We start from the raw sequence: 27,627 nt of genomic DNA, 5'->3' as shown, positions 1-27,627 counted from the left end.
CTCGTGACTAGGTCATTGGCCCACGTGGCCGGGGCGGGGACTCGGGCCCGGGCGCCGGCTGATTACGTAGCGGGCGGGGCAGGAAGTGCCGCTCCCTGGTGGGGGCTGTTCATGGCGGTTCCGGGGTCCTCAACGTTTCTCAGGGTTGAGATTCTATATCCTTTTGAAGCTGGGGCGGCAGAGCTTGAGGTAAGGGTCTTAGGAGTGTAGCGTTGGGCTTTGCTGCGTACCGGCGTCCCGCTGATGCCTGGGATCGCGCGGAATATATGAAATGGAGACAAAGGCCTTGGGCGGGGGTCCTTCATTTGGGGCCGATTGCGGCTAAATCTTTGGAGACCAATGGTGAATGGAAGGGAGTCGCGGTCTGGAGGCACTCTCCCCCGGCCCCCGAGCTGAAAAGGCGATGTATGAGTTGGAAGGGATCGGGGGTTCCTTTACCTTCAGCTGAGGGCGGGGACCAGACGTGATTGAAAATAGACGCGGGGTGGGGTTAGCTAGAAAGCTTTTAACTCAGAAATGTGTTGCCACGTTAACCTGCAAGTATTTTTGCTTCCTGAATCACTTCTGAGAACTCTGGAGGGTCACGTGTATGAAACCAATGTATTTCCAACTGGTTTTAGTTACTATTGATTATAGAAATCTAGAATCTAGCTTGCCAGTTAATCCTAATTACTGCTTTCCCACAGGTTCTTGCTGGTGTGAAATGACTGAGTATAAACTGGTGGTGGTTGGAGCAGGTGGTGTCGGGAAAAGTGCACTGACCATCCAGCTAATTCAGAACCACTTTGTCGATGAATATGATCCCACCATAGAGGTGAGATCCACTGCTAGTCTGCAGGCTGATCTACCTCTCACTTTGTTTTCCCTCACCTTTGACTTTTACTCACTTTTTAGAAGCAAAGGAAAAAAATTTGAAAGTAAAAAGTTACTTTGTATTCCTTATACAGTAATAACAATCAAACTTTTTGTGTGGAGTTGTTTTTATTAGCTGCTAAAGATTTTGTTTAGAAGTAGTTTTTTAACAACTATGCAAACTTGCAAACGCAGTATGTAATTCATTCTTTTTTCATATATGACAACTATTAGAGATAAATACCTAAAGAAATTGATTTAATAGGAGATAATTTCAGTAAAAGTATTGCATAATAGTGCATTTTTGAAGATTCTTTTGTTATGAGATGATGTTACAAATTGTCTTTAAGGAGTGATGTCTAAGGCTCTTTAAGTTTCTTAGTTTGGTTCAGTTTAGAAATGTTTATTTCTACCTGGGTTTGGTGGTGCACACCTGTTATCTCAGTACTCAGGAGGCTGAGGCAGGAGGGTCACCTCAAGTTGAAGGCAAGCCTGGGCAACAAACATAGCAAGACCCTGTCTCAAATTTTTTTTAAAAAACCCAAACTTGTAGTTTATTTAATTTACTCCTGGCTTCCCTATCATGTAGCTACTGAGTACTTAAATGTAACTGACTTCTAATACAGCTGCCATTAAAATGGATCATAATATTTTTCAGAATTATCTGTATTGAGGTAAGTTACATATTGAAATACATAAATCTTTTCGTGTACAGCTCTGGTTACATTTGTGTATACTCGTAACCTCCAACCAGATGACAGGATAGTATATTTCCAATACCACAAATGAGATCTTCCAAACATTACTAAAATACAAGTAAAATTACCTTTATAAAGCCAAATTAGAAGTATTTGTATATGATTATGCCTTTTGTCCTGAAAAATTAATTGTACTTTGTTAGGAAACTTTAAAAATTTGATCAGAAATATCTCCCAAAGATATAATCTGTTATGATAAGAAAAATATTTCTGGTGGTATTCTCTTTCTGAAACAAAAGATACTTGCATATGTAGTCGTAAACATTGAGCTGGGCATGATGGAGCACGCTGTAATCTCAGCAATCAGGAGGCTAAGGCAGGGAGATCTTTGCAAGTTTTGAGTCCAGCTTGGGGTACATGGTTCAAGGCCAACCTGAACTGCATAGTGAGACCTTGTCTCAAAACAAACATCTGGGGTAAAAAACTCACAAATGATTCTTTATCCAGGAATAGGTTCTAATTGGTTGAGGTATGTTTAGAATTGTAAAAGTAAAATAAACAGCTGAAAGCAGTCTGGTTCATGGCTTAGTATAATATGCTATGGACCTAAATTTGTATATAGTTTCCTAACTGCAGTAGTGCTATTTTTTTACATTTTTTCCTGCAGGTGAATTGAATTTGGGGCTTTATTCTAGAGTGACATTAAGTACTTTCTGTTTGAAATTGTAAACAGTTTGAGGGACAACTCAGATGCACAGGAAGGAACCGAAATAATTAGAAGCTTTTTTTCCTTGGTAAAAATATTCCATTTCCTGTGATTTTTAATAAAAATTTAATCTCCTCCCATCCTACCCCCAGGATTCTTACCGAAAACAGGTGGTTATAGATGGTGAAACTTGTCTGTTGGATATTCTGGATACAGCTGGACAAGAGGAGTACAGTGCCATGAGAGACCAATACATGAGGACAGGCGAAGGCTTCCTCTGTGTGTTTGCCATCAATAATAGCAAATCATTTGCAGATATTAACCTCTACAGGTACTAGGAACATTGTTTTTTCTGAAAGGATGGTCTTAAGAGTGTTCTGAAACTTTATAGAGAAATAAGGATACCATACTTAGGGAAGATGAAGCTTTTTTATTATGGGAAAGTTAGTTTCAAGTTGTTTGAGATAAGGAATTAGGTTATTACTGAAAGCAAATACTGAAATACATATTTTTATTTCATACTGTAATGTTTAATAACAAATAAATGTTGGTACTAGGGACAGTTCAGAACTAGAGGTATTGTAATGAGAGATCACAAAGGAATTTTTTGGAGGAAAATATGCCTGAGATTATTCTTTGATAAGTAGTAGGATAAGATCATAGAAACAAATAGTAAATAAAGATGAAAGTGAGGCAAAGGCATATAAAAATGGACTTTCTCTATAGAACTATAAAATTTAAAAGCTAGATTGGTTCATAAAAAGTTCTAGTGCAATCCAGACATGGTAGCCTATGCCTGTAATACTTGGATTATGGAAAGCTAAGGCAAGAAAATTAGGTTGAGCTCAGCAAGAACAATTTAGTGACTTAGTGACTTCAAAGTTTTAAAAAGAAATGTAGTTCAGTGTGAAAGCCCTGGCTGCAGCAGCATCACCTGGGCAGCTGAGCCAGGATTGCCACGAGTTCAGGGTCAGCCTGGGTTACATAGTAAGTCCAGGCCCATTAAGAATTATACAGACCCTTCCCAAAAACAAAATTCTGCTATAGCATTCTTTATTTTACATAATCAAAAAATAGAGTTTAGAAGGTGATTTGTTGGATTTCTAAGTTAGGACTGATATTAGTAACAGCAGAACCAAAAATCCAGGGTGCTTTTTTTTTCCAAGCACTGTTCTATAAGCAAAAAATACAGTGGTTAAAAATATGTCTCCACCCAGATTAAAACTTCGTTCCATCATTTATTAGCTATGTGACTTTGGGCAAATTACTGTGTGTAAACTGTGTCTGAGTTTCCTTGTTTATACTAAGGAGATAATAGTTCCTACCTCTTAAGACTTGTACAGGAAAAAAAAAAGCAAGCACAAGGTCATGAGTTTGAAACCTGGTACCAAAAAAAACCCCCACTTGTACAGATAAGTCAGTCACTATGTAAATCATTTAGAACGGTGCCTGTTCCATAAATTATGTGTGCAACTTTGAATCCTTGTGTATTTTCAGTGAAGATGAACATACCTGCTCTGCAAATTAGTTCAAAACATATTTGTTAGGATTTCACTATGTAGTTAGTACAGGCTGCCCTTAAACTCAGTTATGTAACCCAGGCTCGCCTCAACTTATATGATTCTCCTGCCTCAGCCTGCTGAATGCTAGGTTATAGGTGTACACCACAATGCCTAGCTATTTTATTTATTTATTTATTTATTTATTTGGTTTGTTTGAGGCCGGGTCTCACTGGGTAGTGCAGCTGGCCTTGAACTCAGTTATGTTGTCTAGTTTGGCCTCAAACCCAGGCCATACTGTCTTCACTTGCATTTTTTTCTGTCTAGAAATACAGCCCTTCCTTTCTGAAAGTGTTACATCTTCAGATTTAGACAACTTATGGGAAAAAATCGATCAAATATAGATAGGATTTTCTCATTCTCTAAACAGTATACTATAAAAACTATTTACATAGCATTTACTTTATATTAGATATTACACATAGCCTAAGTGTACGTGTTATGTACAAATAATACACCATTTTACATAAGGTATGCATGTCCTCAGATTTTACTGTTTTTGGTGAGGGTGATACTCTGGGACCTATTTCATGGACACTTAGCAACAGCTGCCCTTAATGTAAGTTCCCAACACTTGGAACCGTTTGTTGACTTCCTAGAAGTCATTTTTCTTTACAAAGCATTTCTTCACGTAGTATGGCAAGAGAAAAGTTCATAAAAAATAAGCTCAAGAAGCAAGGGAAAAGCCAGGTGACCATGCCTCTAATCTGAGTACTGAGGAGGCTGAGGCAGGAGGATTGCTGCCCAGCATGGCTACATACATAGTTCAAGGCCAACCCTGGACTACATAGCAAGATCCTGTCTATAAATAAATAAATAAACATCTGTATGCTGCTAGCACATTAATTGCTCAGAAAAAAACATTACACTGGCACCACAAGGAAATTTTCCCAGATCCTCAGAGAGTGGTAAAGAACAATAGTTATCTGACCATACATGGTTCATGTACTTGAGGCTATTTAAAATATTCCTGGAGCTGGGGATTTAGTTAAGCGGCATAAGCGCCTGCCTTGCGAGCGCGCAGTCATAGTTCAATCCCCGGTACTGATTTTCTTTAATGTAGGCTGCTACCAGGAAGCAGAAGAATTGCTGCAAGTTTAAGGGCAGTAGGCTACAAAGTGAGTTCAAGGCCATCCTGAACTGCATAGTGAAACACTGTCTCAAAAAGACAAAAAAATTGACCACTACCACAATACCAGTGTACAGTTCTGCAAATAGCCAGTGAAAAGCAGTGTGGGTACATAACTATAATCAAAATGTAAATTTTAGAGTACTACTGTGCAGTAAGTTAGCCACAACCAGATATGGTTGTTTACGTTTAAATTAAAATTAAGTCAGATTGAAAAATTATTGACCATATTGGGGCTGGGGATTTAGCTCAGCGGCATAAGCGCCTGCCTTGCAAGCAGGCAGTCGTGAGTTCGATCCCCGGTACTGATAAAAAACGAAAAAGACAAAAAAAAAATTATTGACCATATTAACAAATGACTTTTAAAGTGCTGATTGTTACACGACTAGTGACTACCATGTTAGTGCAGATGAAACATTTCCATTATTGCATAAAGTTCTATTTAATGTTGGTCAAAAGAATCAACAACTTGTAAACGGCTGTGTGGTATGTCTCATAGGTCATTGCAGAAAATACTGTCTTTTGTTGTGCATCTTTCAGCCACCCATTCTCTTTATTAAGAGTAGTTCTAGTGTTTTCTGTTTTACATCTTAGACTTCCAGCTGTAATTTTACTTGTGAAAAATACTTGGTACTACTCATCTTGAAAAGTGAATTAGGTTATCTTCCATTAAAAGCTGTCACTCCAGAGAACAAAAATGTTTAAAGGCAGAAAACTTTATTTTTTATACTTCAGACATTACAGTGATTTCTGGTTGTTTTTGAATCCAGAAGCAAGCTTTGGAGAGTCTAACAAAAACATGTGTCAAGATAAGTTAGCCACTCATTTTCATTAGGAAGTGAACTGTTACAGTCTTCCTAAGGCTACTGCATCACCTCTCAACCAGTCTGTTTGTATACAAGATTCTTTTAAGTGGTCAAAAAAATGAGAAACTCAAAATAGAAGCTAACAGGGCTTAGTACAACCTGCCAGCTTCTCTTTTGCCCTACCAATCTATTCCTTTCCAAAAGTTTATTTTTCTTATAACATATTCCCTATTTTAGGGAGCAGATTAAACGAGTAAAAGACTCAGATGATGTACCTATGGTGCTGGTAGGGAACAAGTGTGATTTGCCAACAAGGACTGTTGACACAAAACAAGCCCATGAACTGGCCAAGAGTTACGGGATTCCATTCATTGAAACCTCAGCCAAGACCAGACAGGTATGATAGGGCTTCAAGCGTCTGTGCAAGGGTTTAACCACTTAACAGTTTATCCCAAGGGTCCCTGGGGCAGCATGTTTGTTTCCATACTGAGTGTCCCAAGCACTGCTCAGACAAGTGTCGTTTCAACTAATTGATTCTTGTATCAAATAAATTTGATAAAATTGTTGTCTTTATATTTCTGGTTGTATTAGCATCTTCTTGTGTATTAACATACACATTGTTTGATCAATCCTATATTAAAATAATTGGACTGGTATGTGATTAAGGCAGAGAAGTTTTAACTACTAAATTTATATAATACTTGTTTTGGGGGATTGTATATGTAATCGTATCTATTATATTTGTATTTTTTCATATCTAGATCATTTTTTATCCTTTTATTACCTACTTTCCCTTCCTTTGATCCTGTTTCCCAGCCTCCAAAAGTCTGCCTTCCTCTTTCCTACCATCTTTCCCCTTTATTTTACATTTTGGGTTCTCAAACATAGAAATCATGCAATATTTATCTTTGCTTGTCGTATTTCACGTAATGTTATGGTTTCAAGAGCCATCCATTTTCCTCCAGATGACATTATTTCATTCTTTATAGCTGAAGAACAATCATACCATGTTTTCTTTATTGGTGGGCATCTAGTTTGTTTCCAGAGCTTAGCTATTATGAACTGTGCTACCATAAATATGAATATACATGTATCACTATAGAATGGTAGTATGCTTTTGTAGTCTCAGCTACTTGAGAGGCTGAGATAGGATTGCTTGAATCCATGAATTTGAGACAAGTCTGGGAAACATAGTTGAGACCTTTTCTCAAAATAATTTTCTGGGCCAGGGATTTTGCTCAGCAGCATAAACACCTGCCTACCAAGTGTGAGGTTGAGTTCGATCTTTGGTACCAATAATAATAATTTTCTATAAGTATTAATACTTTTACTATCAACACTAAGCATTGTTTTAAGGCATAATCCTTCCTGACTGGAATCTTTAAACATGGAGGTTCTGTTTTGTGTGTCTCACATTAGCCTTTTTCTTTTCACTGAATTTTTTTCCTCCACAGTATGCCATTGATGTATTACCCTGTTGACTAAATAGAAATGTTAAACTTTTAGTGTCTTCTTTCTAAGTCACCTTTTTCTTTTCTTTCTTTCCTTCCTTCCTTCCTTCCTTCCTTCCTTCCTTCCTTCCTTCCTTCCTTCCCTCCCTCTTTTGAGAGGGTCCTGCTACATAGTTCAGGCTGACCTTGAACTCACTGTGTAGTCCCGGCTGGCCTCAAATTCACAATGATCCTCCTACCTCAGCTTCCCAAGTGCTGAGATTATAAGCATGTGCCAGCACACCCGGCTCAGTCACCCTATTTTATCAGCTATTATTTTAGTAATTGAAGCTTTAAATCCGTATAAAGAAATAGAAATGAAAACTTACAATGTGGATTGTGTCAGTTGAGCTGGCCTTTCAGAGGAAAGGATTCTTTCTTCTTTCATAGGGTGTTGAAGATGCATTTTACACACTCGTAAGAGAAATACGCCAGTACAGAATGAAAAAACTCAACAGCAATGATGATGGGACTCAAGGTTGTATGGGGTTGCCATGTGTGGTGATGTAACAAGGTAAGCGTGTAATCTCTTGACATAATTATTATGTAGTGTGAGGCAGTTGGGAGGAGTGTTAATGTTACTTCTCTGTTGCTATTTAACAAGTGTGACTTTGTATTTAATTATAAATTGTTTTCTTTTTGGCACCTTTTCTGAGAGTACTAAGACATGTTTTTTGTTTTGTTTTGTTTTTTATAGATATTTAACAAAGTTCTATCAGAAAAGAGCCACTTTCAAGGTAGGCCACATTTGAAAATATACTGTCATTCAAATAAGAATTCAATTCTTAGAGTTTGTCTCATGTTCTGTGTGTCACTCATACACATTCCACCTTTATTTCAGCTGCACTGATACCCTGGTCCTGACTTCCCTGGAGGAGAAGTATCCCTGTTGCTCTCTTCATCTCAGAGAAGCTCCTGCTGTTTGTCCACCTCTCAGTGTATGAGCACAGTCTCTGCTTGAGAACTTCTCAGAATAACTACCTCCTCACTTGGTTGTCTGACCAGAGAAATGCACCTCTTGTTAATTCCCCAATAATTTTCTGCCCTGGGCTCTCCCCAACAAAAAACAAACACTTCTGCCATCCAAAAAGCAACTTGGTCTGAAACAGAACCAAACTGTAGATTGAAATTCTCTTAAAAAGTCTTGAGCTCTAAAGTTAGCAACCGCTGGTGATTTTTATTTTCCTTTTTATTTTTGAACTTGGAACTGACCTATGTTAGATTTTGGAGAAATGTCATAAAGTACTGTTGTGCCAAGAAGATAATTATGTTGCTGAATGGTTGATTTATAGTGTTATCAGCTATATTTTACAAACTGGCATCTGCTCTGTATTCATAAATACAAAAATGAAGCCAGGTGTGGTAGCACATGTGTATGATCTAAACCGTTTGGGAGGCTGGGGCAGGAGGATCACAAGTTCAAAGGCAGGCTGGGTAATTTGGTGAGATCCCGTCTCATAAATAAATAAATGAATAAATTTGCTGGGGTAGTTTAGTATTAGAGCACTCCTCAGTTCAGTCCCAACTACTGAAAAGAAGAACGGTAAATACAAAAGTGACTTTGAAGTCTATCCTGGTCTTTTCAACTTTTATGAAGTTAAATCCAACTTCAGTAACAAAGTGCCTTTTTCCTAGAAGTGGTTTTAGACTTCCTTTACAATACTTAAGTGGAATTCAGGTCTTAACCATGAAATATGAAAATATCTATGACCTGTCTGTCTTTGAGGGAAACGTACACCTGTATAATAGCAGATGCCATTTCTTAACATATGAAGATTGTTTTCTTAGAGGCCTGTTTCTGGGTTTTCCCCAGAAAAAGATGAAAGTAGAAATGATTATGAATAATTTCTCTTAATTTTGTCTGATCTCTCCTTTTTCATGGGTTACTGCCTATAAATATTTGATTTATTCCTTCTAGCTTATTGATAAATTTGGATCACACCAGAAAGCTTACATTTGTAGTTATCCCACTATTGTAAAAATTTGATGTGGGCTTATTTCATATCTGTGAGTGGTTCATTAACAGGCAAATTATATTTTCACTACATACCATATTCTTAATTCTTAATTCTTTAGTCCCTTTGTCAATTCACTCTTTGCCTCTTACTCCACAGCAACAGAAACTCAAATTGTTTCAGTTGAGTAAAGTGTAGCGCTGATGGGCCAGGGCCACAATTTCAAAACTTGAACAAACCAGCTAGCATCATTTGATCATAACTCCAGTTTTGCTAGATGCCTGCTGTTAGCCCTGCAAGGAAAAGGGTCAATTAGCATGAGTGCTTTACTGGAACTGGAAAAGCTTGGTATCCTTAGGAGGCTCAGGTTAAAAAAACTAAAGTATTTAGAAACCTCCTTTTTTTGTTAACCATATGGAAACTAAGCCTATATATTTTCTCATTCTTTTGAGAATAAGGATACTCAGAATTTTTTTTTTTTTTTTAAGTTTTTATTTGGGGACGTGATTTTTGTTGTGTGTGGCTATTGTTTTTGGTTTGGTTTAGTTTGGCTGTTTGATTTGTTTTTTAGAATTGGGGATTGAACTCAGGGCCTTTGCACTGAACTATATTCCCCGCACCTTTCATATTTTGAGATAGGGTCTCACTAAATTGCCCAGGCTGGGCTCAAACTTGCGATCTCTTGCCTTAGCCTCTGAGAGTACTGGGATTACAAGCATATACCACCATGCCTGACTCTCAGATCAAAAATTTTTTTTAAATTTTATTTATTTAGAATGTTTTTTAAAGGGTTTTAAACAGTTACTCATAAATTAGCCTGCATTTCAGGAAAGAAAAGCTAATGATTTGTTCAAAACAAAAAGTATCCTTTGGCTTGAATTGTTATTTGAGGAAAAAATTTAAAAATTACTTAACTTGTTAGGAGGATGTGGAGGCTTGGTATTTCCCTTTGCATATAATGCTCTGGTAATTCTCCCCCCCTCCTTTTTTGTGGTACTGGGGATTGAACCTTGAATCTTGCACATACTAAACAACTGATCTGTTCATGAGCATTTTACCCAGGAGCTACATGCCCAGCTCTGGTAATTCTAATGAAAAATGTATAACTTACTTGAAAGACCTATTCCAAAATGGCTACTTTCTGTTCTTATATCTAAATACTTAGAGCTCTCTTTATCTCCTAGTATGAATTTTCATTTATTACACAAATTCCACATTACCTTGAAATTAATTCAGAAGAGGGGAAGAAACATGTACTATGCCCAGAGAACAATAAATCCAGAGAGTTGTACTCCTAACGTTGGGTACATTCATAGTAGGGCTGACATCTGTAAATAAAGACTCTGCGCTGCCCCTTTAGGTTTATCACCTCAGTCATATTCTAAGTTTGTGCATGATTGGTTTTAAGTGTCTTTTGTGACTAGCAGTCTAACCTTTTCTAAAACTTCTCCTAAATTCATCACCAAATTAGGGAGAAAGTCCTTGTATGTATCTAAAGTTTTCTCAAGTATGTTCCAAGCACAGAAGCAAAGAATCCAAATGGGGCCAGGATTTAAACTTGAAAAGGTCTTTTAATGGCTTCTTTAAAGGTTACACTTTGGCACAACAGAGTGGCAAACTTAGTGTTAAAAAGCTGAGTAAGTTCAGCAAGGTGGCGTAAAATATAGTTTGTGGAGTATGTTTGTGACTGCTGAAAATGTGTACCTCAGAATCTCAAACTCACTTTCCCCAGCATAAAGTGCCTGGCCAGCTGTCAGAAATTACATAATTTGTTTATGATTTAGTTGGATGTGTGTGTGTTTTTTTTTTCTTTACAAGGTTGCACATTGGAGAGTGTGAAGATAAGATGTTGTGTCTAAAGGCTACCAGGCCTAATCTGAATCTGTTAAACGCTGTATTTGCTCCAGTAGTCTACTATGCAATGCTAATTTAGTAACATACTTTGTAACACACTTGATTCTGTAGGAGTATAAAATTAATCTGCTCTAGTGAGTCCCCAGTCTAATCTTTCATCATCTTTAAACTGCTGTGAATTTACATCATGACTTGAAAACAAAGATGGACAAGAACTTTAAAAAAGATTTGGGATTTTTTTTTTCCTGTTCTCTAATTTGTGATCATAGTCATATTTTGCTTATTTATAGTCATGAACTCTTAAGCTGGCAGCTACAACCAAGAACCAAAAAATGGTGCAGTTTTCTTTTCATAATTCATCTCAGCTAATACATTATAAGAAGCAAGGGTAATTGGGAAAATATTTTATTTGAGTAGTTTCTCTAAACAAAAGATTATAATACTTGTACATTATTTTTCATATTTGTGTTACTTTAAGCAGTCTAATGTGCCACAAAATTAAGGTATTTGTTTTCTATAAGAATTGTTTTAAAAGGATGCTTATCAGATTAGTTTTAAGAGTGTTTCAAATATAACTGATTTTTAAAAGTCCAAGTACTAACCTAAGAAGCAAGTGTTTGAACTTCACTCTGGAGGGAAAAGGTGTCGTATGACTTTTATATTTCTGTGCCATCCAGTATACTTAAAAATATCAGTTGTACAATTCTGCTGTTTAAATGGGAACTATTGGCCTCATTGGCCCTAAATGAAAAGGGCTGATATTTTAAGTTGATTATTTTTAATGTAAATTAACCCACCCTAATTTTTAAAAATTGGTTGAATGTTTTTCTTGTTAAATAATGTTTAAAAATAAAAACTGGAAGTACTTTACTTAGTCACAGTTTTTTCCCCCCCGCTATGTTCATACATAGAAAGCTAATGTTGGATGTGGTGGTACATGTCAGTAATCCCAGCACTCAGGACCCTGGGACAGGAGGATCCCATTGACTTCAAGGCCAGCCTGGCCTACATAGTGAGACCCTATCTTTAAGAAAAAAAAAGTTAATATTTATTTAGACTTTGTGAGTTAGACAATATTGGAAGAATTAAGCTCCCCATTTTATTTCAATACATTAGTACTCCTTATCTTGAGATTTTACTTTCTGTGGCTTTAATTACCCCAGGGTCCAAAAATGTTAAATGGAATTTTATAGAAATACACAATTCATGAATTTTAAATTGCTATCCCTTCTGAGTAGCCTGATGAAATCCCACACTGTACTGTTCCATCCTGCTCAGAACATAAATCAGGTTTTGATCCACTATGTATGCTACCTTTGTGTCCATGTAAGTTTATCTATGGAGTTACTGCAGTTCTTATATTTAACCCTTCAATATGCAGGAGTAAAGGCACTAATTTTATACAGTTATATAGTCGTGCCTTGGTTCATGAAGTTGATTATTTTGATTCTGGTTGCAAACCAAGTACAATGAGAACCAAATCAAATTCAGTGATTAGGTTCACTGGTGACCTCATAAGAAAATTTGGTTTGTTTCTCATCCAGTTCAGTTTGTAACTAGAATCATGGAGAGAGTTGAGTTTGTGAGTCAAGGTACAACTATAGCTGACTTTTTATTGTTTGGTTTGGTTTGGTAGTAGGATTGAACCCAAGACCTCACACTGAGTTACATCTCCAGCCCTTTTGAAAATTTTTTTTAAAAATTTGAGATAGGGTGTTACAAAATGATCTTGAATTTGGGATCTTCCTGCTTTCAGCATCCGGGTGCTGGGATTACAAGCAAGCAACACTTTGCTCAACTAATTTTTCTACTTTATTTTTACTTATTTTTTTTTGTTTTGTTTGGGTTTGGTTTTTTGAGACAGGGTCTCACTTTGTAGTTCAGACTGGCCTTGAATTAGCTAGTTCAAGCTGGTCTTGAACTGGCAGCCATCCTCCTGCTTCAGCCTCCTAAGTGCTGGGAGTATAGGCATGGGTCACTGTGTATGACCTACTTATTAGTCTCTTACTGTTTCTAATTTATAAATCAAAATATGTCATGGATATATATGAAAAAACAGTATAATTAGGGTAAAAATACAGTGATTTTGTAGCACAATTGGTAAATTTGGTGTGATGGTGGGAAATCTATGGCACATATACACAGAGGGCTGTTATCATTGGAAACTAAAAATTTTACCATCGATGCATTAGGGGGTCTTGGCACATAACCCTTGTGGTTAAGTTGGGACTACTATATAAGATCTATAAACATTTGCTTTAAACTATTAGGAATGATTTATAACTCTCATTATCTTTTAAGAGCCAGGCAAGGTGTGATATATGTCCGTAATCCCAGCTACTCAGGAGGCTGAAACAGGATTGAAAGTTCAAGGCCAGCCTGGGCAACTGCCTCAGAATATCAAAGACTGAAGATATAGCTCAGTGGTAAAGCACTGACCTGCAGTCTCCAGTATAGAAAAAGATTCTTATGGTTCAGTTTGTTTACATTACTGCTTAACAGTTGGTATAGTGGAAAGCATATTGATGTAGGAGCCAAAGAATGTGGATTCCAACTATAATTTTACTACTGTGGCCTATATTTTCTTCATTTGCAAAATATGAGACTAAGTTGAATTAGGATATCTGATTTCAACCCTAATTAAGGAGATAAAGTTATAAAGGAATGATTTCAAATGTAGACTTTATGTATTTGAATACTATATAATAAGAATACTGAAGGGGCCGGGGATTTAGTTCAGTGGCGTAAGCACCTGCTTGGCAAGCATAAGGTCATGAGTTCAGTCCCCGGTACCAGGAAAAAAAAAAATACTGTGGTTATAGAAAGCTTGATTTATTCTACTAAACACTTCTTTTTCTTAAGGTGATATGGAAGGGACATTAATGATTTGGCTGAATTTAACTTGAGAAATGCATGTGATAAAAATACTGTTTCCTAAGTGGGACTAGTAGAATATATATTCTAGGTTATCCCCAGTACCGGAAAAAAGAAAAAAAGAAAAATTAAGAAGCTTACTGGAACTATGAAGGAACCTCCTGTGTATATCTTGTACTGTTCAGGTTTCATTTCTCTTAGCAAGCAATACTCAAGGTCATTAACAGGTCAACATAAGTTTGATACCCATAAATACTGAAAAAAAGAGCCTTGCTAGTGATCATTTTGTAAAACTGCTAGAGAATGGTACCTAAACAATGAAATGTGACATTTTTACTTTTAAAAAACAACAAAAAGAAACCCACGTAATTGGATGTAAAATAGAGATAAAAATGCTCTTTCTCATGCCAAAAGCTTTTGAACTGGAAACTGATACAGTGAGTTGGTGATTCTTTTTGGAGACTTCTATGACATGATGAACTCACACTTGGATCAAAACAGTTTATTAACTACTGGTCTGTGGTGGGAGAGAATTTTTGAATGTAAAAGAATGAAATTAGTCTCATTTTAACTAAATTTTCTATGATTATCTACTTTAAGACTCTTACAAAGTAAAAGGGGCAAACATCTACAGCATTAGGAGTTAAAGTACTATTAAATGATTCCTACAAGCCATAAAATGTCAAGGATTCTATATTAACATGGAATAAATTCAGCTTTTTGTTATTCATGGGGAGCACAAATCTTGCTAATCTCACTTCATAAATCATGCCATTCATATTTCATCTACTCTACTAAATCCTTAGACAAATTGTAGCTTAACAGTTGGCCTCGACAATATGAATTTGTATTCATTACCTATAATCTGTTTTACTAAATATTTCAGTGGCAGTGTTACTTGCAACAAATTAGTAGCCTGTAGAGCCATAAAATGATGTTGATTGCCAGGCAACAGTGGTGCATGCTTATATTCCTAGTACTTGAGAGGCTGAGGCAGGAAAATTGCTGCAAGTTTGAGGCCAGCCTGGGCTACATAGCAAGACCCTGTCTCAAAAACAAATACATAAATTTAAAAATTTTGAAAGATGAGGCAGATTGAAATATGCAAATGAGGTAAAGCAGTTTTCCCAGAATGGCTGATGTGAAAGTGATAAAATTGGTCCTAATGTTCCTGGGTTTTTTTTCTAATTTTCATTAGGAAATTGAAGTGTGTGAATTTCAATGTCTGATATTTAGGCCTGAAAGCAAACTAGCACATTATTTTAAACACTTTGGTTATAGTTCATTTTTTCCACATTACAGGCATGCTTGGGATGACTTTTTATATCAGTGAGACAAAAGATAGTTTAAAAGTCACATTAAGTGTAAGTGATTCTAAGAATCTTTTTTTGTTGTTCAAAGACTAAAACCTGTCATCTTTATTAAACATTGTATTTTTAGTTTTTTCGTCTTTTTGAGATAGGATCTCATTGTGCAGTTCAGGCTGGCCTTGAGCTTACTTTGTAGCCTAGGCTGATCTTGAACTCACAATAATACTCCTGCCTCAGCCTCCCAAGTGCTGGGATTTCAGACATGTGCCACCGTGCCTAGCTTATCAAGAGATGTTGTTAAAAATTTGGAGGTTTTTTTGAGGCAAGGTCTCACTGTGTAGTTCAGGCTAGTCTTAAACTATGTAGCAATCGGTGCCTCAGCCTCTTAGGTGCTAGAATTACAACGGTGATACCATACCTAGCTCCCAGATTTTGCAAATTTATGCATGTTTTGCCTGTAAAGCTTAAGGAGTTTGACATTTAATATTTAGGCCCAAGTTATGCTAATAACATGTTTGAGTATCTTGTACTATTAGTCAAGAAATGCCCCAGCTAGTCCCAGTGCTGGTAGATAGCAGTAATACACTAGACATTATTCAGAAGGCCAGTTACAGGGCTTTTCACCTTCTGAAATCATTTGTAAATAATTTTTAAAACTCTTTAATATGTTGAAATCAAACCATTTTTCGGGATAGAACAAAGCCCTAAGAAATGTCTAAGATCCACATGGTTGCTGGGATTTCATGGTTTATGTAAGTTATTTGTGTCTAATTATTTGTGTAAGTTCTGTAACGATCATGCTTGATACTTCATTTATTCGTTTATCTTCAATACTCCACACAGTCTGTCATAAGGTAGCAATGTGCTACTGAGAAAATTATGGCTCACCAGTCAAGCCCCTTATATAAAACAGCGTGATATTTATTTGCATATAATCTATATATACATTGACTCTCTAGAATACTGATAACATGCAATAAAAACATAAATGTTCTATTTTTTTAGCAAATGACAAGAGAATACACGCTCAATATAGATACAGTATAATTTCTTTTTTTCAGCATGTGGTTGTTTGAATCCATGGGTGTAGAATTCATGAAGGCCAACTATAACAGTCCATTCTTAAAAACTTCAGTGAGTCTCCGGTGTTATGATTAAATTGAAGACTCTTAGCGTGGTCTAATTTCTATTCTCTCTCTTCTCTGTCTCTTGGCATGCTAATCTCAAACTGTATATTCAATTAACTGGTCCCAGCATGAACTAACTATGTTACAAGCAAAGGCTTAGATCCTTAAATAGATGTATAAGCAAATGACTTTTGGAGACCACCAGTGGAGTAAAACCATGAAATAACTAAGATGATGCCAGAAGTTGAACTATATGAAGTTTATTGAAGGATTTCTCAAGTTACTTGTGATGGGGTTGTTTTGTTTGAGACAGAGTCTCACGATGTAACCCAAACTGCCCTCAAAGCTGAAGGCAACCCTGCCTCCACCTCCCAAGTGCTGGGATTTTAGGCGTGGATGATGACACCCAAGTTCTCAAATTATTTTTGTAGGAATTGGGAATGGATATTTTTCTAAACATATATTATGTCCCTTAGGTCATCGATGATCCAAGACACTCGTGTGAGCTCTATGACTAGTATTGCTGAGCAATTCTGAGAAGAGACGATGCCTGTCCTCAGTTATACATAGCTGAAAGTAATCTCTCATCATTAGAAATCCTCTTGCTGGATTTCTAATAGACTGGATAGAAATATATGGAGTATTCCTCAATGGTAGACTGCTTGCCTAGTCTGTGTGAGGCATCAAAAAATAACACCTTGTTTTGTTTTCTTCATAGCACTCATTACCAAAGGTTATTTTATTGATCCTTATCTTTTCCCGATGTGCCATTTCCCAGGACAAGCCTGGTTAAATTTTCTAAAGCTAAAGGCATACAACAAATAAAAACATGCACGCATTCATGTGCATGCATACTGTGTATGTTTTGAGAGCTTATTGAATATAACAGCATATTCACCAACCACTGAGAGCTTTTCTTGTGATGGGAAACCATGTGGATCTTAATTTTTCAGAAGCCTGGATGACTTCCCTGTATTTCAATAGAATGGAAAAGTAAATTGTCAGGGGTTACATCATGTAAGAAAACTACCCTTGGGGTCAGGGATAGCTCAGTGGCATAAGCATCTGTCTGGTAAGCATAAGGTCCCAAGTTCAATTACCAGTCCCAAAAAAGCACCCTACCCTTGATGAGAATCCAATCTATAGGAATATGTAGTGTACTGCAATGCAGTCCCTGGCCCACTACAGATATCTTTTCTAAAATCCCAAAATAAAGACTAAGACCTCACCTGTTTTTCACTGTCAATTGCCTAAAGCTATAAATAGGTCCAAAGCTCATCTCTCCTTTTAGCAGAGAAGGGTCAAATTACAGGGGGCAAAGCAAAGTAATAAAATGAGTATCTCAGGATGTTTTATATAGTGTCACTCAGCCATCCTGCAGTCTGTTTCTCTTCCTGTCTGCTGTGGTAGTCTAGAACCAAGGGTCCCAGCAACAATGCCTCTGTTCAAACTTTCAGGTAGGTGTGGAAAAGTGTTTAGACGGCTCAAGTTTTTTCCTATGCAGCCATTCCTTTTATCATGTCAGCTCTGATAATCCTCTGTTTAGGATCCATAATAGCTTTACTATATTTCAGAAAGAGAAGATACTTTTTTTCTTTTTTTAGTTTTGGGAAGAAGCTAATTTTCTAAAACTGCCTCTCTCTTGATCCTTAGAAACTGAGATATTTAATATCTATTATGCCAGTGTAGATAAAATCTGTACTGTCAGTTCTAAGAAGGAGCCTATACTATAGCTAATAATATTAGTGAAAAATGAGCATGGCAGAAATTTTTAACACAATATGTATTCTGATGGTTTACAATCCAAGTTTATTCACAGTGTAATTTTAAAAGTATTTTATACCATGAAAGCAATGCATTTTCATAAAATAGAGAAAAAATTACATCAAAATATAATTATTAATTTAGAAAAAATTAGAAAATAGTAATAAGGGGGCTGGGGATTTAGCTCAGCGGCATAAGAGCCTGCCTTGCAAGCAGGCAGTCGTGAGTTCGATCCCCGGTACCGATAAAAAGGAAAAAAAAAAAAAGAAAATAGTAATAAGAGATCACTAGCATCCTGTGGTCTCATACATTCTTAACATTTTAATGTTTCCAATCAACTTCCTATGCAAAATAAGGACCTTTTAAAAACAATTGTTTATACTGTACGTATAATCTTATATTCTGATTTGAGTAGGATAATGTTGTGGCTCAACCTAATTTAACCATTTTACCATGGTATTTCAAAAACTAAACACCATTTTAAATGGATGTATAACATTTTAATTTTCTTAAGTAATCTCTTAGTTTTCTCTACAGCTTTTTATAAATGTAGATGTGCCCCAACAATATCTTCTGTGGGATCGTGTTTGTTAGGTGTTACTAAACTGTTTACCAGATGACCTGTTTTTAGCGATAATTTTTAATGGGCGGGGGGATTTAGCTCATTGGCCCAAGCGCCTGCCTGGCAAGCCTGAAGTCATGAGTTTGATCCCCAGTACTGGGAAAAATAATTTTTAATTCACAGTTTATAAAAAATATCTTTTGGGTTGGGAATGTGACTCAATGGTACAGTATATGCTCAGCATATACTCTGGGTTCTATCTCCAGCACCACAAAAGAACGTAGGAAAGGATCTTTTAAAATTAATGTCTATAACTTGTAATTTATAGCTTATAAATTTTAAAAGGTGAAGTAGAAACAAAAAGAAAAAGGCAGGGCTGGGGATTTAGCTCAGCGGTTTAAGCGCCTGCCTTGCAAGCGCGTGGTCGTGAGTTCGATCCCCGGTACCGATTTTAAAATAAAAGGCTATATAACGATCATATCCCCAGTATCTCCAGAGGCAACAAACAAGAAAGGCTAGGAGAGAGAGGCACAATCCTTCCACTGCCCCACTTCCTTGTGCCAGTCCACATCCTTATCTTCCAAAGCTCAGTTAATAGCCGTTCTGATTTATAAAAATTGTTCATATTTTATATCTTACTTGTTTTATTTTACTCATACAGCAGAAGAAAAACGTGAGTATTTTGGACTATTCTTGTCATTTGCCAGGTTATCAAAGAAGCGATACTGTTCCTTAATACAGAAACATGGTTATTTTTCAGCAGTGTTTGGTAAATGATACTTTTGGAAGTCAACAAAGATTAATAATGATCCTACATATCCTATATCTGAGCATACAAATTCATGGCTTTTTTGGTTTACAAAAACTAAAGCCGGGGCTGGGGATTTAGCTCAGCGGCATAAGCGCCTGCCTTGCAAGTAGGCAGTCGTGAGTTCAATCCCTGGTACGATAAAAAAGAAAAAGAAAAAAAAAACTAAAGCCAAAACAAACTTCACTCTTTTTTAAAAAAGAAAACTTTGTACTTACTTGAAATTCTGAAATAAATTATCCAAGGGAATCTATTGAATGTTGCCTTGGTTAATCTTCAACTCTGGAGAAAAAAAAGGTGTTGTGAACAGATAAAATAAGAATTTATTTTAGTTAAAACCATGACCTGTGTTACACATTCCCCTCCACCTTTAATTATGCTTGTTTTCCTGACGGATAGGTAATACAATAAGCCTCCCTCTGAGCACCTTTCTAGGATGAAATGTAGCTGATGGAAGGCCAACAACCTTGTCTTCTTTACATTAAAAAGACTGCTGAAAAAAAAGCATATTTTTCTGGATCTGTTGGGTGAAAAGCATGATAGTACTTTTCTCAAGAATCTTACACTTTTCCTGTTAGTAATTCCAATGTCTGAATAGTACTGTGTAGCTTTTAAGATATTTCTTTTTTTAATCTTCACATCAACTCTCCAAAGAATTATTACTGTTAATATTCTGCTGTCATGATGATGAACACAGTGATTACCTGGTTTGCTCAGGATCACATCGCTGTCATGGCTTTTTCCCTTTTACTTCACTACCTATTTTTTTTTTCTTCACTCTCCTCCTCCTCTTTGTTCACATCTTCCTCTTCCTCCTCCTCCCTCTCTTCTTACTTTCTTTTCTCTTTTCTCTTGTCTATTCTCTCTCCAAATGCATATATCTTATTTTCAAGACATTGCCATTCAGGTATTCCATTACCTCTAACAATATATTTAAAAAGTAGTAATTTCTACATAACCCTGAGGGGATTATTTCTCCTTCCTGAATTCAGGTTGTCATTAAATTTTTTCTGCTTAACTTTTGAAATACCACTTTCACTCTTTCCAGAATAACCGCCATTCCCTAAAGATTTGGGGGGCTTTTTTGTTTGTTTTTGTTTTTTATTTTTTTTTGGTGTTGGGGATTGAACTCATGACCTCTTGTTTGCCAAGCTGGCACTTACACTGCTGAGCTAAACCCCCAGCCCTCTCTAAAGTATTTTTAAAAGGCAGAGCTCTCGAATTAAGGATCAAATTTCAGCTGTGGTTGCATAAAGTCAAATAACTGGTTGTTGATTCAGTAGAAAAAAATACCAACCACATAATTTTCGTTCATCATGTAAACTGTGTAGGAATAGAATTTCTACTTTTCAGTTGTCTGTGGTTAGGGAGATAGAACCTTAAAAGTATGAAACCACAGTGTGTAGCTCAATGGTAGGGCACATAACTAGCATGTACAAGGTCCTATGTTCTAGCCCCAGTACCATTTAAAAAATCAAGGAGAAAAGTATGAAACAAATATTTTTCCCAGATAATGCTTTTTTTTAAGAGCCAGTATCAAGCAAACAGCATTTGGTTTCTGGGCCCATCTCTGTGCCCATATTATGCTTTCTGAGGTCATCAGCAACATTGCCACAGCGCAACATGACAAACCTGTTGCACTGTCATCTTCATTCACATCATAACCAACTGATCTATTCCCCTTTGCCCTTCATGCTGCATGAAGCTTGTAACTCCTGTTTGCACTCATCTTTGAGATGCACGTGCCTATTTGTGATGCTCAGGGATGAATGGTGTTATTTCTGGGGATCAGTTGGCAGTGGGTTGGGAAGGTATTCTTAGCCATCAGTGGTACCTATTTAGCGTTCTGTTTGTTCCTTCATAGATTGTAATGATTGCCAGAGAACTGTAATAGCATCCAAAAATGCTTTTCAGTTTCAGGAAGTGTTTGGGTATAGTAAGGCAAACAGATGCATGCTTTTAGCCAACATAGTGGGCTTGACTGTTAACTCTGCTGTGACAAGGCACGATTTTAAAACTAGCTGACCTGTTAATGCTGGTGAAGTAACAAATGAATTGCTATCATTTCTAATGAATGCTTTATCCTATGCTAAGTTGTATCATTTAACATTTCCTTAATGGCTCAAAGTTAACTCCAAATACAAAATGTATGTTTGACCACAGCTATCAAATTCCATCATTCTTTTTTTTTTTTTTTTTGTCTTTTTGAGACAGGGTCTTGCTGTGCAGTTCAGGCTGGCCTTGAGCTCACTTTGTAGCCCAGGCTGGTCTCAAACTCATAATGATCCTCCTGCCTCAGCCTCCCAAGTGCTGGGATTACTGGCATGAGCCACCACGCCTGGCTCTCCATCATTCAATTTAATTTGCCGTTTTATTTTTCTTAAAGTTTATTCACATATTGTATCTGTCACAAGTGTGAGTGAGATTGGGTAGATCTTAGCATCCCCAATTTAAAGATAAAGCTGAAAAAGAGGAGCATGAAAGAGCTGGTAAATGCGGAGCAGGTTTTGAAGTCACTTAAAGTCAGAATGAGCAATGTGGCCTTTGGAGGCTTGTGTAGACAGTGATGGCATGGAGGGATCTTTTTTTCTGTATACACTGCGCTCTGCTACCCTGTGGGAGGAATGTATCTCCTATTATTGCCCCCAAATTGCCCCTGTTTGTCATTTTCATTATTGCTTACCAGCTCTTGTCTGGAAATACCAAGAGGCCTTAAGAAATATTAGAGGTGATGACCACTCAGCTGTAAATACACTGGATCTTATCAGAAAAGCAGATACTTGATGATCTTTGAAACCTTGTATAAAACTTATTCTCTTGTATCCTGAGGGTCTTGAACATTGTCAGGCTAAGGGTGACATCTATGCCATTTTAAGAATGGAAAAAAGTAGATTGAGGCAAGAGAGAATCACTATGAATTTGGTAGCTCGGGCTACCAAGTGAAACTTTAAAAAAAAATGAGAAGAAGAAGAATGGGGAAATTAAGGCACATAAAAGTAAACTATTCTTCCAATGGTCATTCATCACGGGAAGCTCATGCCCACAAGAAGTGGGATGCCTAACACATAATAAATTTTAGTGGCTTCCTTCCTTCACATAATAGCATACTATATAATCAAGCTTTCAGGTTTTGAATAAATTAAGATGATATGTGAGAGAAACACACTGTCAGAGGAAGAAAGGTCCTGAAAGACACATTTGTTTCTCAGAAGTATCGATTTCCTAGTGACCAGTGAGACCATTAGTTCTCCTTAGGAAAAAACAAAAATGAAAATTCCAAGGACCAATAACTATCCAAAATCAGCAAAAACACTACAAACCTAGTGGGAAGTATTGTTGCATAGTTACTGTCAAATTAAACCCTGCAAGAACCAGGTGATCTTACATTAAGTATTGGTTCTACAAGAGCCCCAACTTCCTTTAGGACCCACCAGAAATGTGCTGTGAGACTGACTCATGTTGCTGAATGAAGATTTCAAAGCTACATAAAAAAAATCTGGGGGCCAGGGATTTAGCTCAGTGGCCTAAGTGTCTGCCTGGCAAGCATGAGGTTGTGAGTTCAATCCCCGGCACCAAAAAAAAAAAAAAAAAAACTTAGAGCAGGCACCAAGCTCCAGTGTTTTAGTGAGACTGGGTGGAGGGCAGAGCAGTTATGTAGCCACTGCAGTGCTTAACTTTATGCCTGACACCCAACAGAGTCTAAGATGAGTTTTGGAAAAGGGCTTGAATACTAATATGTGAAAACTTCTTTTAGAAGTTGATGATGCAATGCGTAGCTTTGCTGAAAAAGTGTTTGCCTCTGAAGTCAAAGATGAGGGAGGCCGTCATGAAATTTCCCCCTTTGATGTGGATGAGATCTGTCCAATTTCTTTTCACGAGATGCAAGCACATATATTCCACAAGGAGATTGAATCCACCTTCACTGATGGCCATAGGTAAGTAGTATAAAGGGAATTCTGAGTACGTTAGCGCACAGGAGGGGAGAAATGTCAGGGTAGATATGGTTCCGTCTCTCTGAATGATGGTCCATTCCAAAGGAAGCACTCTGCCATGTTTAGAAATTCTTATTTTTTTTATCCACTTCCCCTGTTGTGCATGTTAGGGTAAAATACTGGTGATAGAAAAGAAAGAATGCAGGGAGCTTCCTACTCTTATTTATATCTCCTTAAATTAAAGCCACGCTACCCACTTGACCTATGTGTGCAATTGTTCCAAACCAAAGTGGGCTGACAGCTGCTGTGAACCTGCTCAATAGACAAGCAATTGTCATACAAACTAGAATTCAAGATCTTTCATCCTTAGACTCTGTTTTCTAGCCAAACCTAGTGTTGTGTTCCTTACATGAATACTGTCTTCCACCACAGTCTGAAGGTTTCTTGGCTTTAGAAACGCAACTCTCCATTGCTGCCCTGATACCCTGCTCATGATTTCACACTTACTTCTTCCTCCAAATAATATTCAGAGAGCCCTCTTAACTAACTGTATTTCCTTTATTTGATCTACTCTAGGATTCACTATCACTTTGCTGTATTTTAGTCCTCAAACTTAAACTACTGACCTGAAATTCATTCCATCCTGCCCTTCCGCATCCCACCAGCCACATCCTGCTTTATATCTTTAAAGAAACAGCAATAAACTATGGATCTCTCCTATCTCTGGAGCTTTCTCTCAATAAATCTTTCCTACTCCTAAGAAAACAAACAAATAATAAACTCAATAAACTACCTCCTCTGGCATGCCCTGAATGAATCTAACTTAAGCCTTATGTCAGAATAGGAGCTCAGTAAATACTTGTTGATTTGAAGACATAATATTGATTAAGCAACTGATGAGCTCCAGGTCCTGTGCCAGGCATGTTATATATACGAAATCTCACAAAAATCTTATGAAGTAGTTATTATTAAACCATTGTTTTTCAGATAGGGAGATGAAAGCTCAAAATTTTAAGGACCATGACAAAATAACACAGATAGTAATTGGCACCACTGGTGTTCTTTATGGTCCCCTAGACTGCCTGTTTTGCAGGAGTGAATTGCCTAGAAAGAATGGTGGCATGCTAAACACCTTCTAGTATGTTCCCTAAGGTCCACTTTTATAAACACAAAAAAGTGAACCCTGTCAGTGTTTTCAGTGACATCTTCTCCCTCACTGCTTATATCCTGTTTCTGACACCCAACCCACATTTTAGTTTTTCACATTTTGTCCTCTAAAGGATATGGTGAAACAGCCCTCTATTGTAATAAAAGCCCCGACTTAGACAAAGCTAAATGCTCTTCCTTTTTAATTTCAAAACAGAAAAAGGCGTTTCAGAGGGCGGAAGACTGTGAATCTGTCAATTCCACTAAGTGAAACGTCTTCTACCAAACTGTCCCATATTGATGAATGTATTTCTTCATCTGCAACCTATGAGACTGTGCCTGATTTTCAGAGAGTGCAGATCACTGGGGACTATGCTTCTGGGGTAAGTTGTCCTTGTCACTCAGACATAGGTGCTGAGAAGCCACTCAGCTTGACATGTCTAGCTGCTGCTTCTCTCACTTGTGTTTGTTATATTTCATTGCTGCGTTACAGTACAATATAGTGTGTCTGTCTGTATTGCTTTTAACATCCCATGCAATTTCTTCTCTTTCCCTAGTTTTTTTTTTTTTAATGGAGAATATGTAGTAGAATGCAATGTATGTTCCCCAGGATACATTGTACAGATTTTGGCAACAGGACCAAAGAGTCTCATTGATGACATCATAAAACAGGAAAGGGAGCCATGGCACGGGAGCTCTTGGGGAAAGATGGACTCAAGGGAGACCTCGAATAAAGAGAAAGGCAATAGCACAAACCAAAGAAATAAGATCAGTAGAAAGAAAGGTAGAAGAGAAGAAAAAAAGAGAACAAAATAAGATGAAAGACAGGTTAGAAAATTCTCATGGAGTATCATTGTTTCACCAACTGGCCTCTCCAATTTTATTGCAGATGCTTACCCAGTATATTATTGTTGGAACAGGCTCTAGTATATCACAGTAATTTATAAACTCATGTTACTAACAATTTGTCCTATGCAGAACAGTTGTTCAGTTAATAAATCTGTCACATACACTTGCAGTATCAGCATGATATTAGTGAAACTGTTCTTTAGTCATCAGTCTCTACTCCAAATATAGATTTAATGACTAGACCTAAACCCTGTCTCATGTAACTGACCTAGTCAGAGTAAGTCCTAGGATATTTATAAGTGCCAGAGCAATGAAATGCAAACCGTTCTTATTTATTTGTTTGTTTATTTATTTATTTATATAATAACACAGGTGCTCTGCAAATGGCAGGGTTTTTTAAATGGCAGTTTTAGATACTAAATAATTTAAAGAAAATTTTAATAGTGCTAAAAACATGGGAAATAGTTTGTAGAACTCCAGGGTTCCAAAGAATATATAAATTTGGGACAATCTTGATACCTATGTACTTAGAAATAAAAATAAGGAAAAGGAAGGAAATAGGCTATCATGACTCTTCATGGTAGCCCATTTTAAATACAGGGTATATTTTTATTGTTATGTTTTCCTCCCTTTTCCTACTTTTGCTTGACCAAGTGTCACTCTTTAGAGCTTCTTTCCCTACTTTTCTAATTTTTTTCCTACTTTAATAAATATGTAACTTTGCCATTGTTCAAAACAAAAAAAGAAAAAGAAAGAAAGAAAGCAAGCAAGCAAATGAAGGAAGGACAAGGTCCACAGACCTCAGGAGTAGTTACTCCTCCTTTGAGAGCTGGAAGATGCCTGAAGTTTTGGCCTAGAGACTTGTAAAACAAGTAGGTTGCTGTACCTGTTGGGTGAATAAAGCAGATACGGTGCTGAGCAACACTGCAGCTGGTTCTGGTCTTTACCCAAACCAGTTTGAACCCTTGGGATGTAAACAGAGAGGTAAAAAAGTCAAGACTAAAGCCCAAAGCCTTTAATCCCTGATAAGGAACTGATTCAACTGAATCATCCTTTCCATGCTTGGAACCCTGTACTAAGTGCTGAGATGTGAAGGTGAAGAAGAACCAGCTCTTATTCTTGAGTAGCTGATAGCCTGGTGGCCCACTAGGTGGCAATGGTACAGGCATGCCACAGACCTAGCACCTATGACAGATTTCTTCAGCTAAGGTCAACAGACCTTATAAAAATAGTTAAACTAGACAGGCATTGTGACCCCAACCTGTAATCCCAGCACTCTGGAAGGTTGAGTTGGCTGGGCAATTTAATAAGTAGAAAGACCCTATTTAAAAAGAGAGGGAGAGAGAGAATGATGATGCAGCTCAGTGTGGAGGCCCTGGATTCAATCCTAAATTCTAAGGGAAAAATTGGATTAATTAGGACAAATTTTTGTGTCTTAATCCATTGAGAGCAAGCTTATTGAATCAATAATACAGCATGGACATTTGTGACTTTCTACAGTTTCATCAGTTTTAGTTAACTGAATATTCTAGATTTTTTTCTTTTTTGTTTTTCAAACAACACTTTGCTGTCTTGCTATGTGGTTCAGAATGTTCTTGAACTCACTAAGTAGCTCAGGCTAGCCTCAAATCGTGGCAATCCTCTTGCCTCAGCTTCCCAAGTGCTGGGATTACAGATGGGCATATGGTAAAGTTGAGACCAATCACAAGTTCTTCTAGAACATTCCAATTTAATTAATATTTGTAACACTCAGGTCACATGCCACATGATAATATATAGGTTACAGGATGACTAGAAGCCAGGCATAGTGGTATACACTTGTAATGCCAGCTATTCTGAAGGCAGAAGCAGGAGGATCACAAGTTCAAGAGAACCCTGGATAATTTATAAAGACCTTATCTCAAAATAAAAAAAAGACTGGGGATGTAGTTCAGTGGCACAGCATTCGTGGATTCAACCTTCAGTAGCATAAAATAAAATAAAAATGAAATGCTGAGAGATTTAAAAGGAGGCTTGCTTCCGAATTCAAAGAAGCAAAATTGAAAGCAAAGACAGAGAGCTAACAAATGTCAAAGAATCACTTCAGATAATCAAATAAGATTAAGAGCCTGGCTAAGCTTATTCAAGGACTGGAGCTTGTGAAAGTGCAGAAGATGTGCAAAGCCCATCTTTACCACAGGCAGTTTCCAGTTGGCCATGTCAAACA

General features: G+C 37.1%; 2 protein-coding genes across 3 annotated transcripts in view; both read left to right on the top strand.

Annotated features, from left to right (window-relative positions):
- The first annotated feature begins 56 nt into the window (after positions 1 to 56).
- Positions 57 to 11,919, top strand: Nras (NRAS proto-oncogene, GTPase). Of its 2 annotated transcripts, XM_005007753.4 has the most exons (7): positions 57 to 189; positions 687 to 814; positions 2,409 to 2,587; positions 5,988 to 6,147; positions 7,631 to 7,754; positions 7,938 to 7,977; positions 8,082 to 11,919. In XM_005007753.4, the coding sequence occupies exons 2-5, from the start codon at positions 704 to 706 to the stop codon at positions 7,748 to 7,750; spliced, it is 570 nt and encodes a 189-aa protein (XP_005007810.1). In that variant the 5' UTR covers positions 57 to 189; positions 687 to 703; the 3' UTR covers positions 7,751 to 7,754; positions 7,938 to 7,977; positions 8,082 to 11,919. The 2 variants fall into 2 exon arrangements, with proteins under 2 accessions (XP_005007810.1, NP_001166369.1); NM_001172898.1 differs by lacking the exons at positions 57 to 189; positions 7,938 to 7,977; positions 8,082 to 11,919 and having other exon boundaries at positions 704 to 814; positions 7,631 to 7,750.
- Positions 11,920 to 17,671: 5,752 nt separating this feature from the next.
- Ampd1 (adenosine monophosphate deaminase 1) overlaps positions 17,672 to 27,627 on the top strand; it is a 38,644-nt gene continuing 28,688 nt past the window's right edge. Inside the window, exons 1-3 of the mRNA XM_005007890.4 lie at positions 17,672 to 17,817; positions 23,249 to 23,429; positions 24,790 to 24,955. Coding sequence (XP_005007947.1) covers positions 17,796 to 17,817; positions 23,249 to 23,429; positions 24,790 to 24,955 — 369 coding nt within the window. The 5' untranslated portion in view covers positions 17,672 to 17,795. The remainder of the gene's footprint in view (positions 17,818 to 23,248; positions 23,430 to 24,789; positions 24,956 to 27,627) is intronic.

Source organism: Cavia porcellus, unplaced genomic scaffold, assembly GCF_034190915.1.
Source record: "Cavia porcellus strain 051 isolate PalLab524CR breed Dunkin Hartley unplaced genomic scaffold, mCavPor4.1 scaffold_1, whole genome shotgun sequence".
NCBI classification, from domain to species: domain Eukaryota; kingdom Metazoa; phylum Chordata; class Mammalia; order Rodentia; family Caviidae; genus Cavia; species Cavia porcellus.
Note: the sequence above shows the minus strand (reverse complement) of the source record. Positions and strands in the feature narration are given on the sequence as shown.

Coding starts and splice junctions, on each gene's coding strand:
- Nras (XM_005007753.4), top strand. CDS start 704: ATGACTGAGTATAAACTGGTGGTGGTTGGAGCAGGTGGTGTCGGGAAA. Junction 2,588..5,987: donor GCAGATATTAACCTCTACAG/GTACTAGGAACA, acceptor TCCCTATTTTAG/GGAGCAGATTAAACGAGTAA. Junction 6,148..7,630: donor CCTCAGCCAAGACCAGACAG/GTATGATAGGGC, acceptor CTTCTTTCATAG/GGTGTTGAAGATGCATTTTA.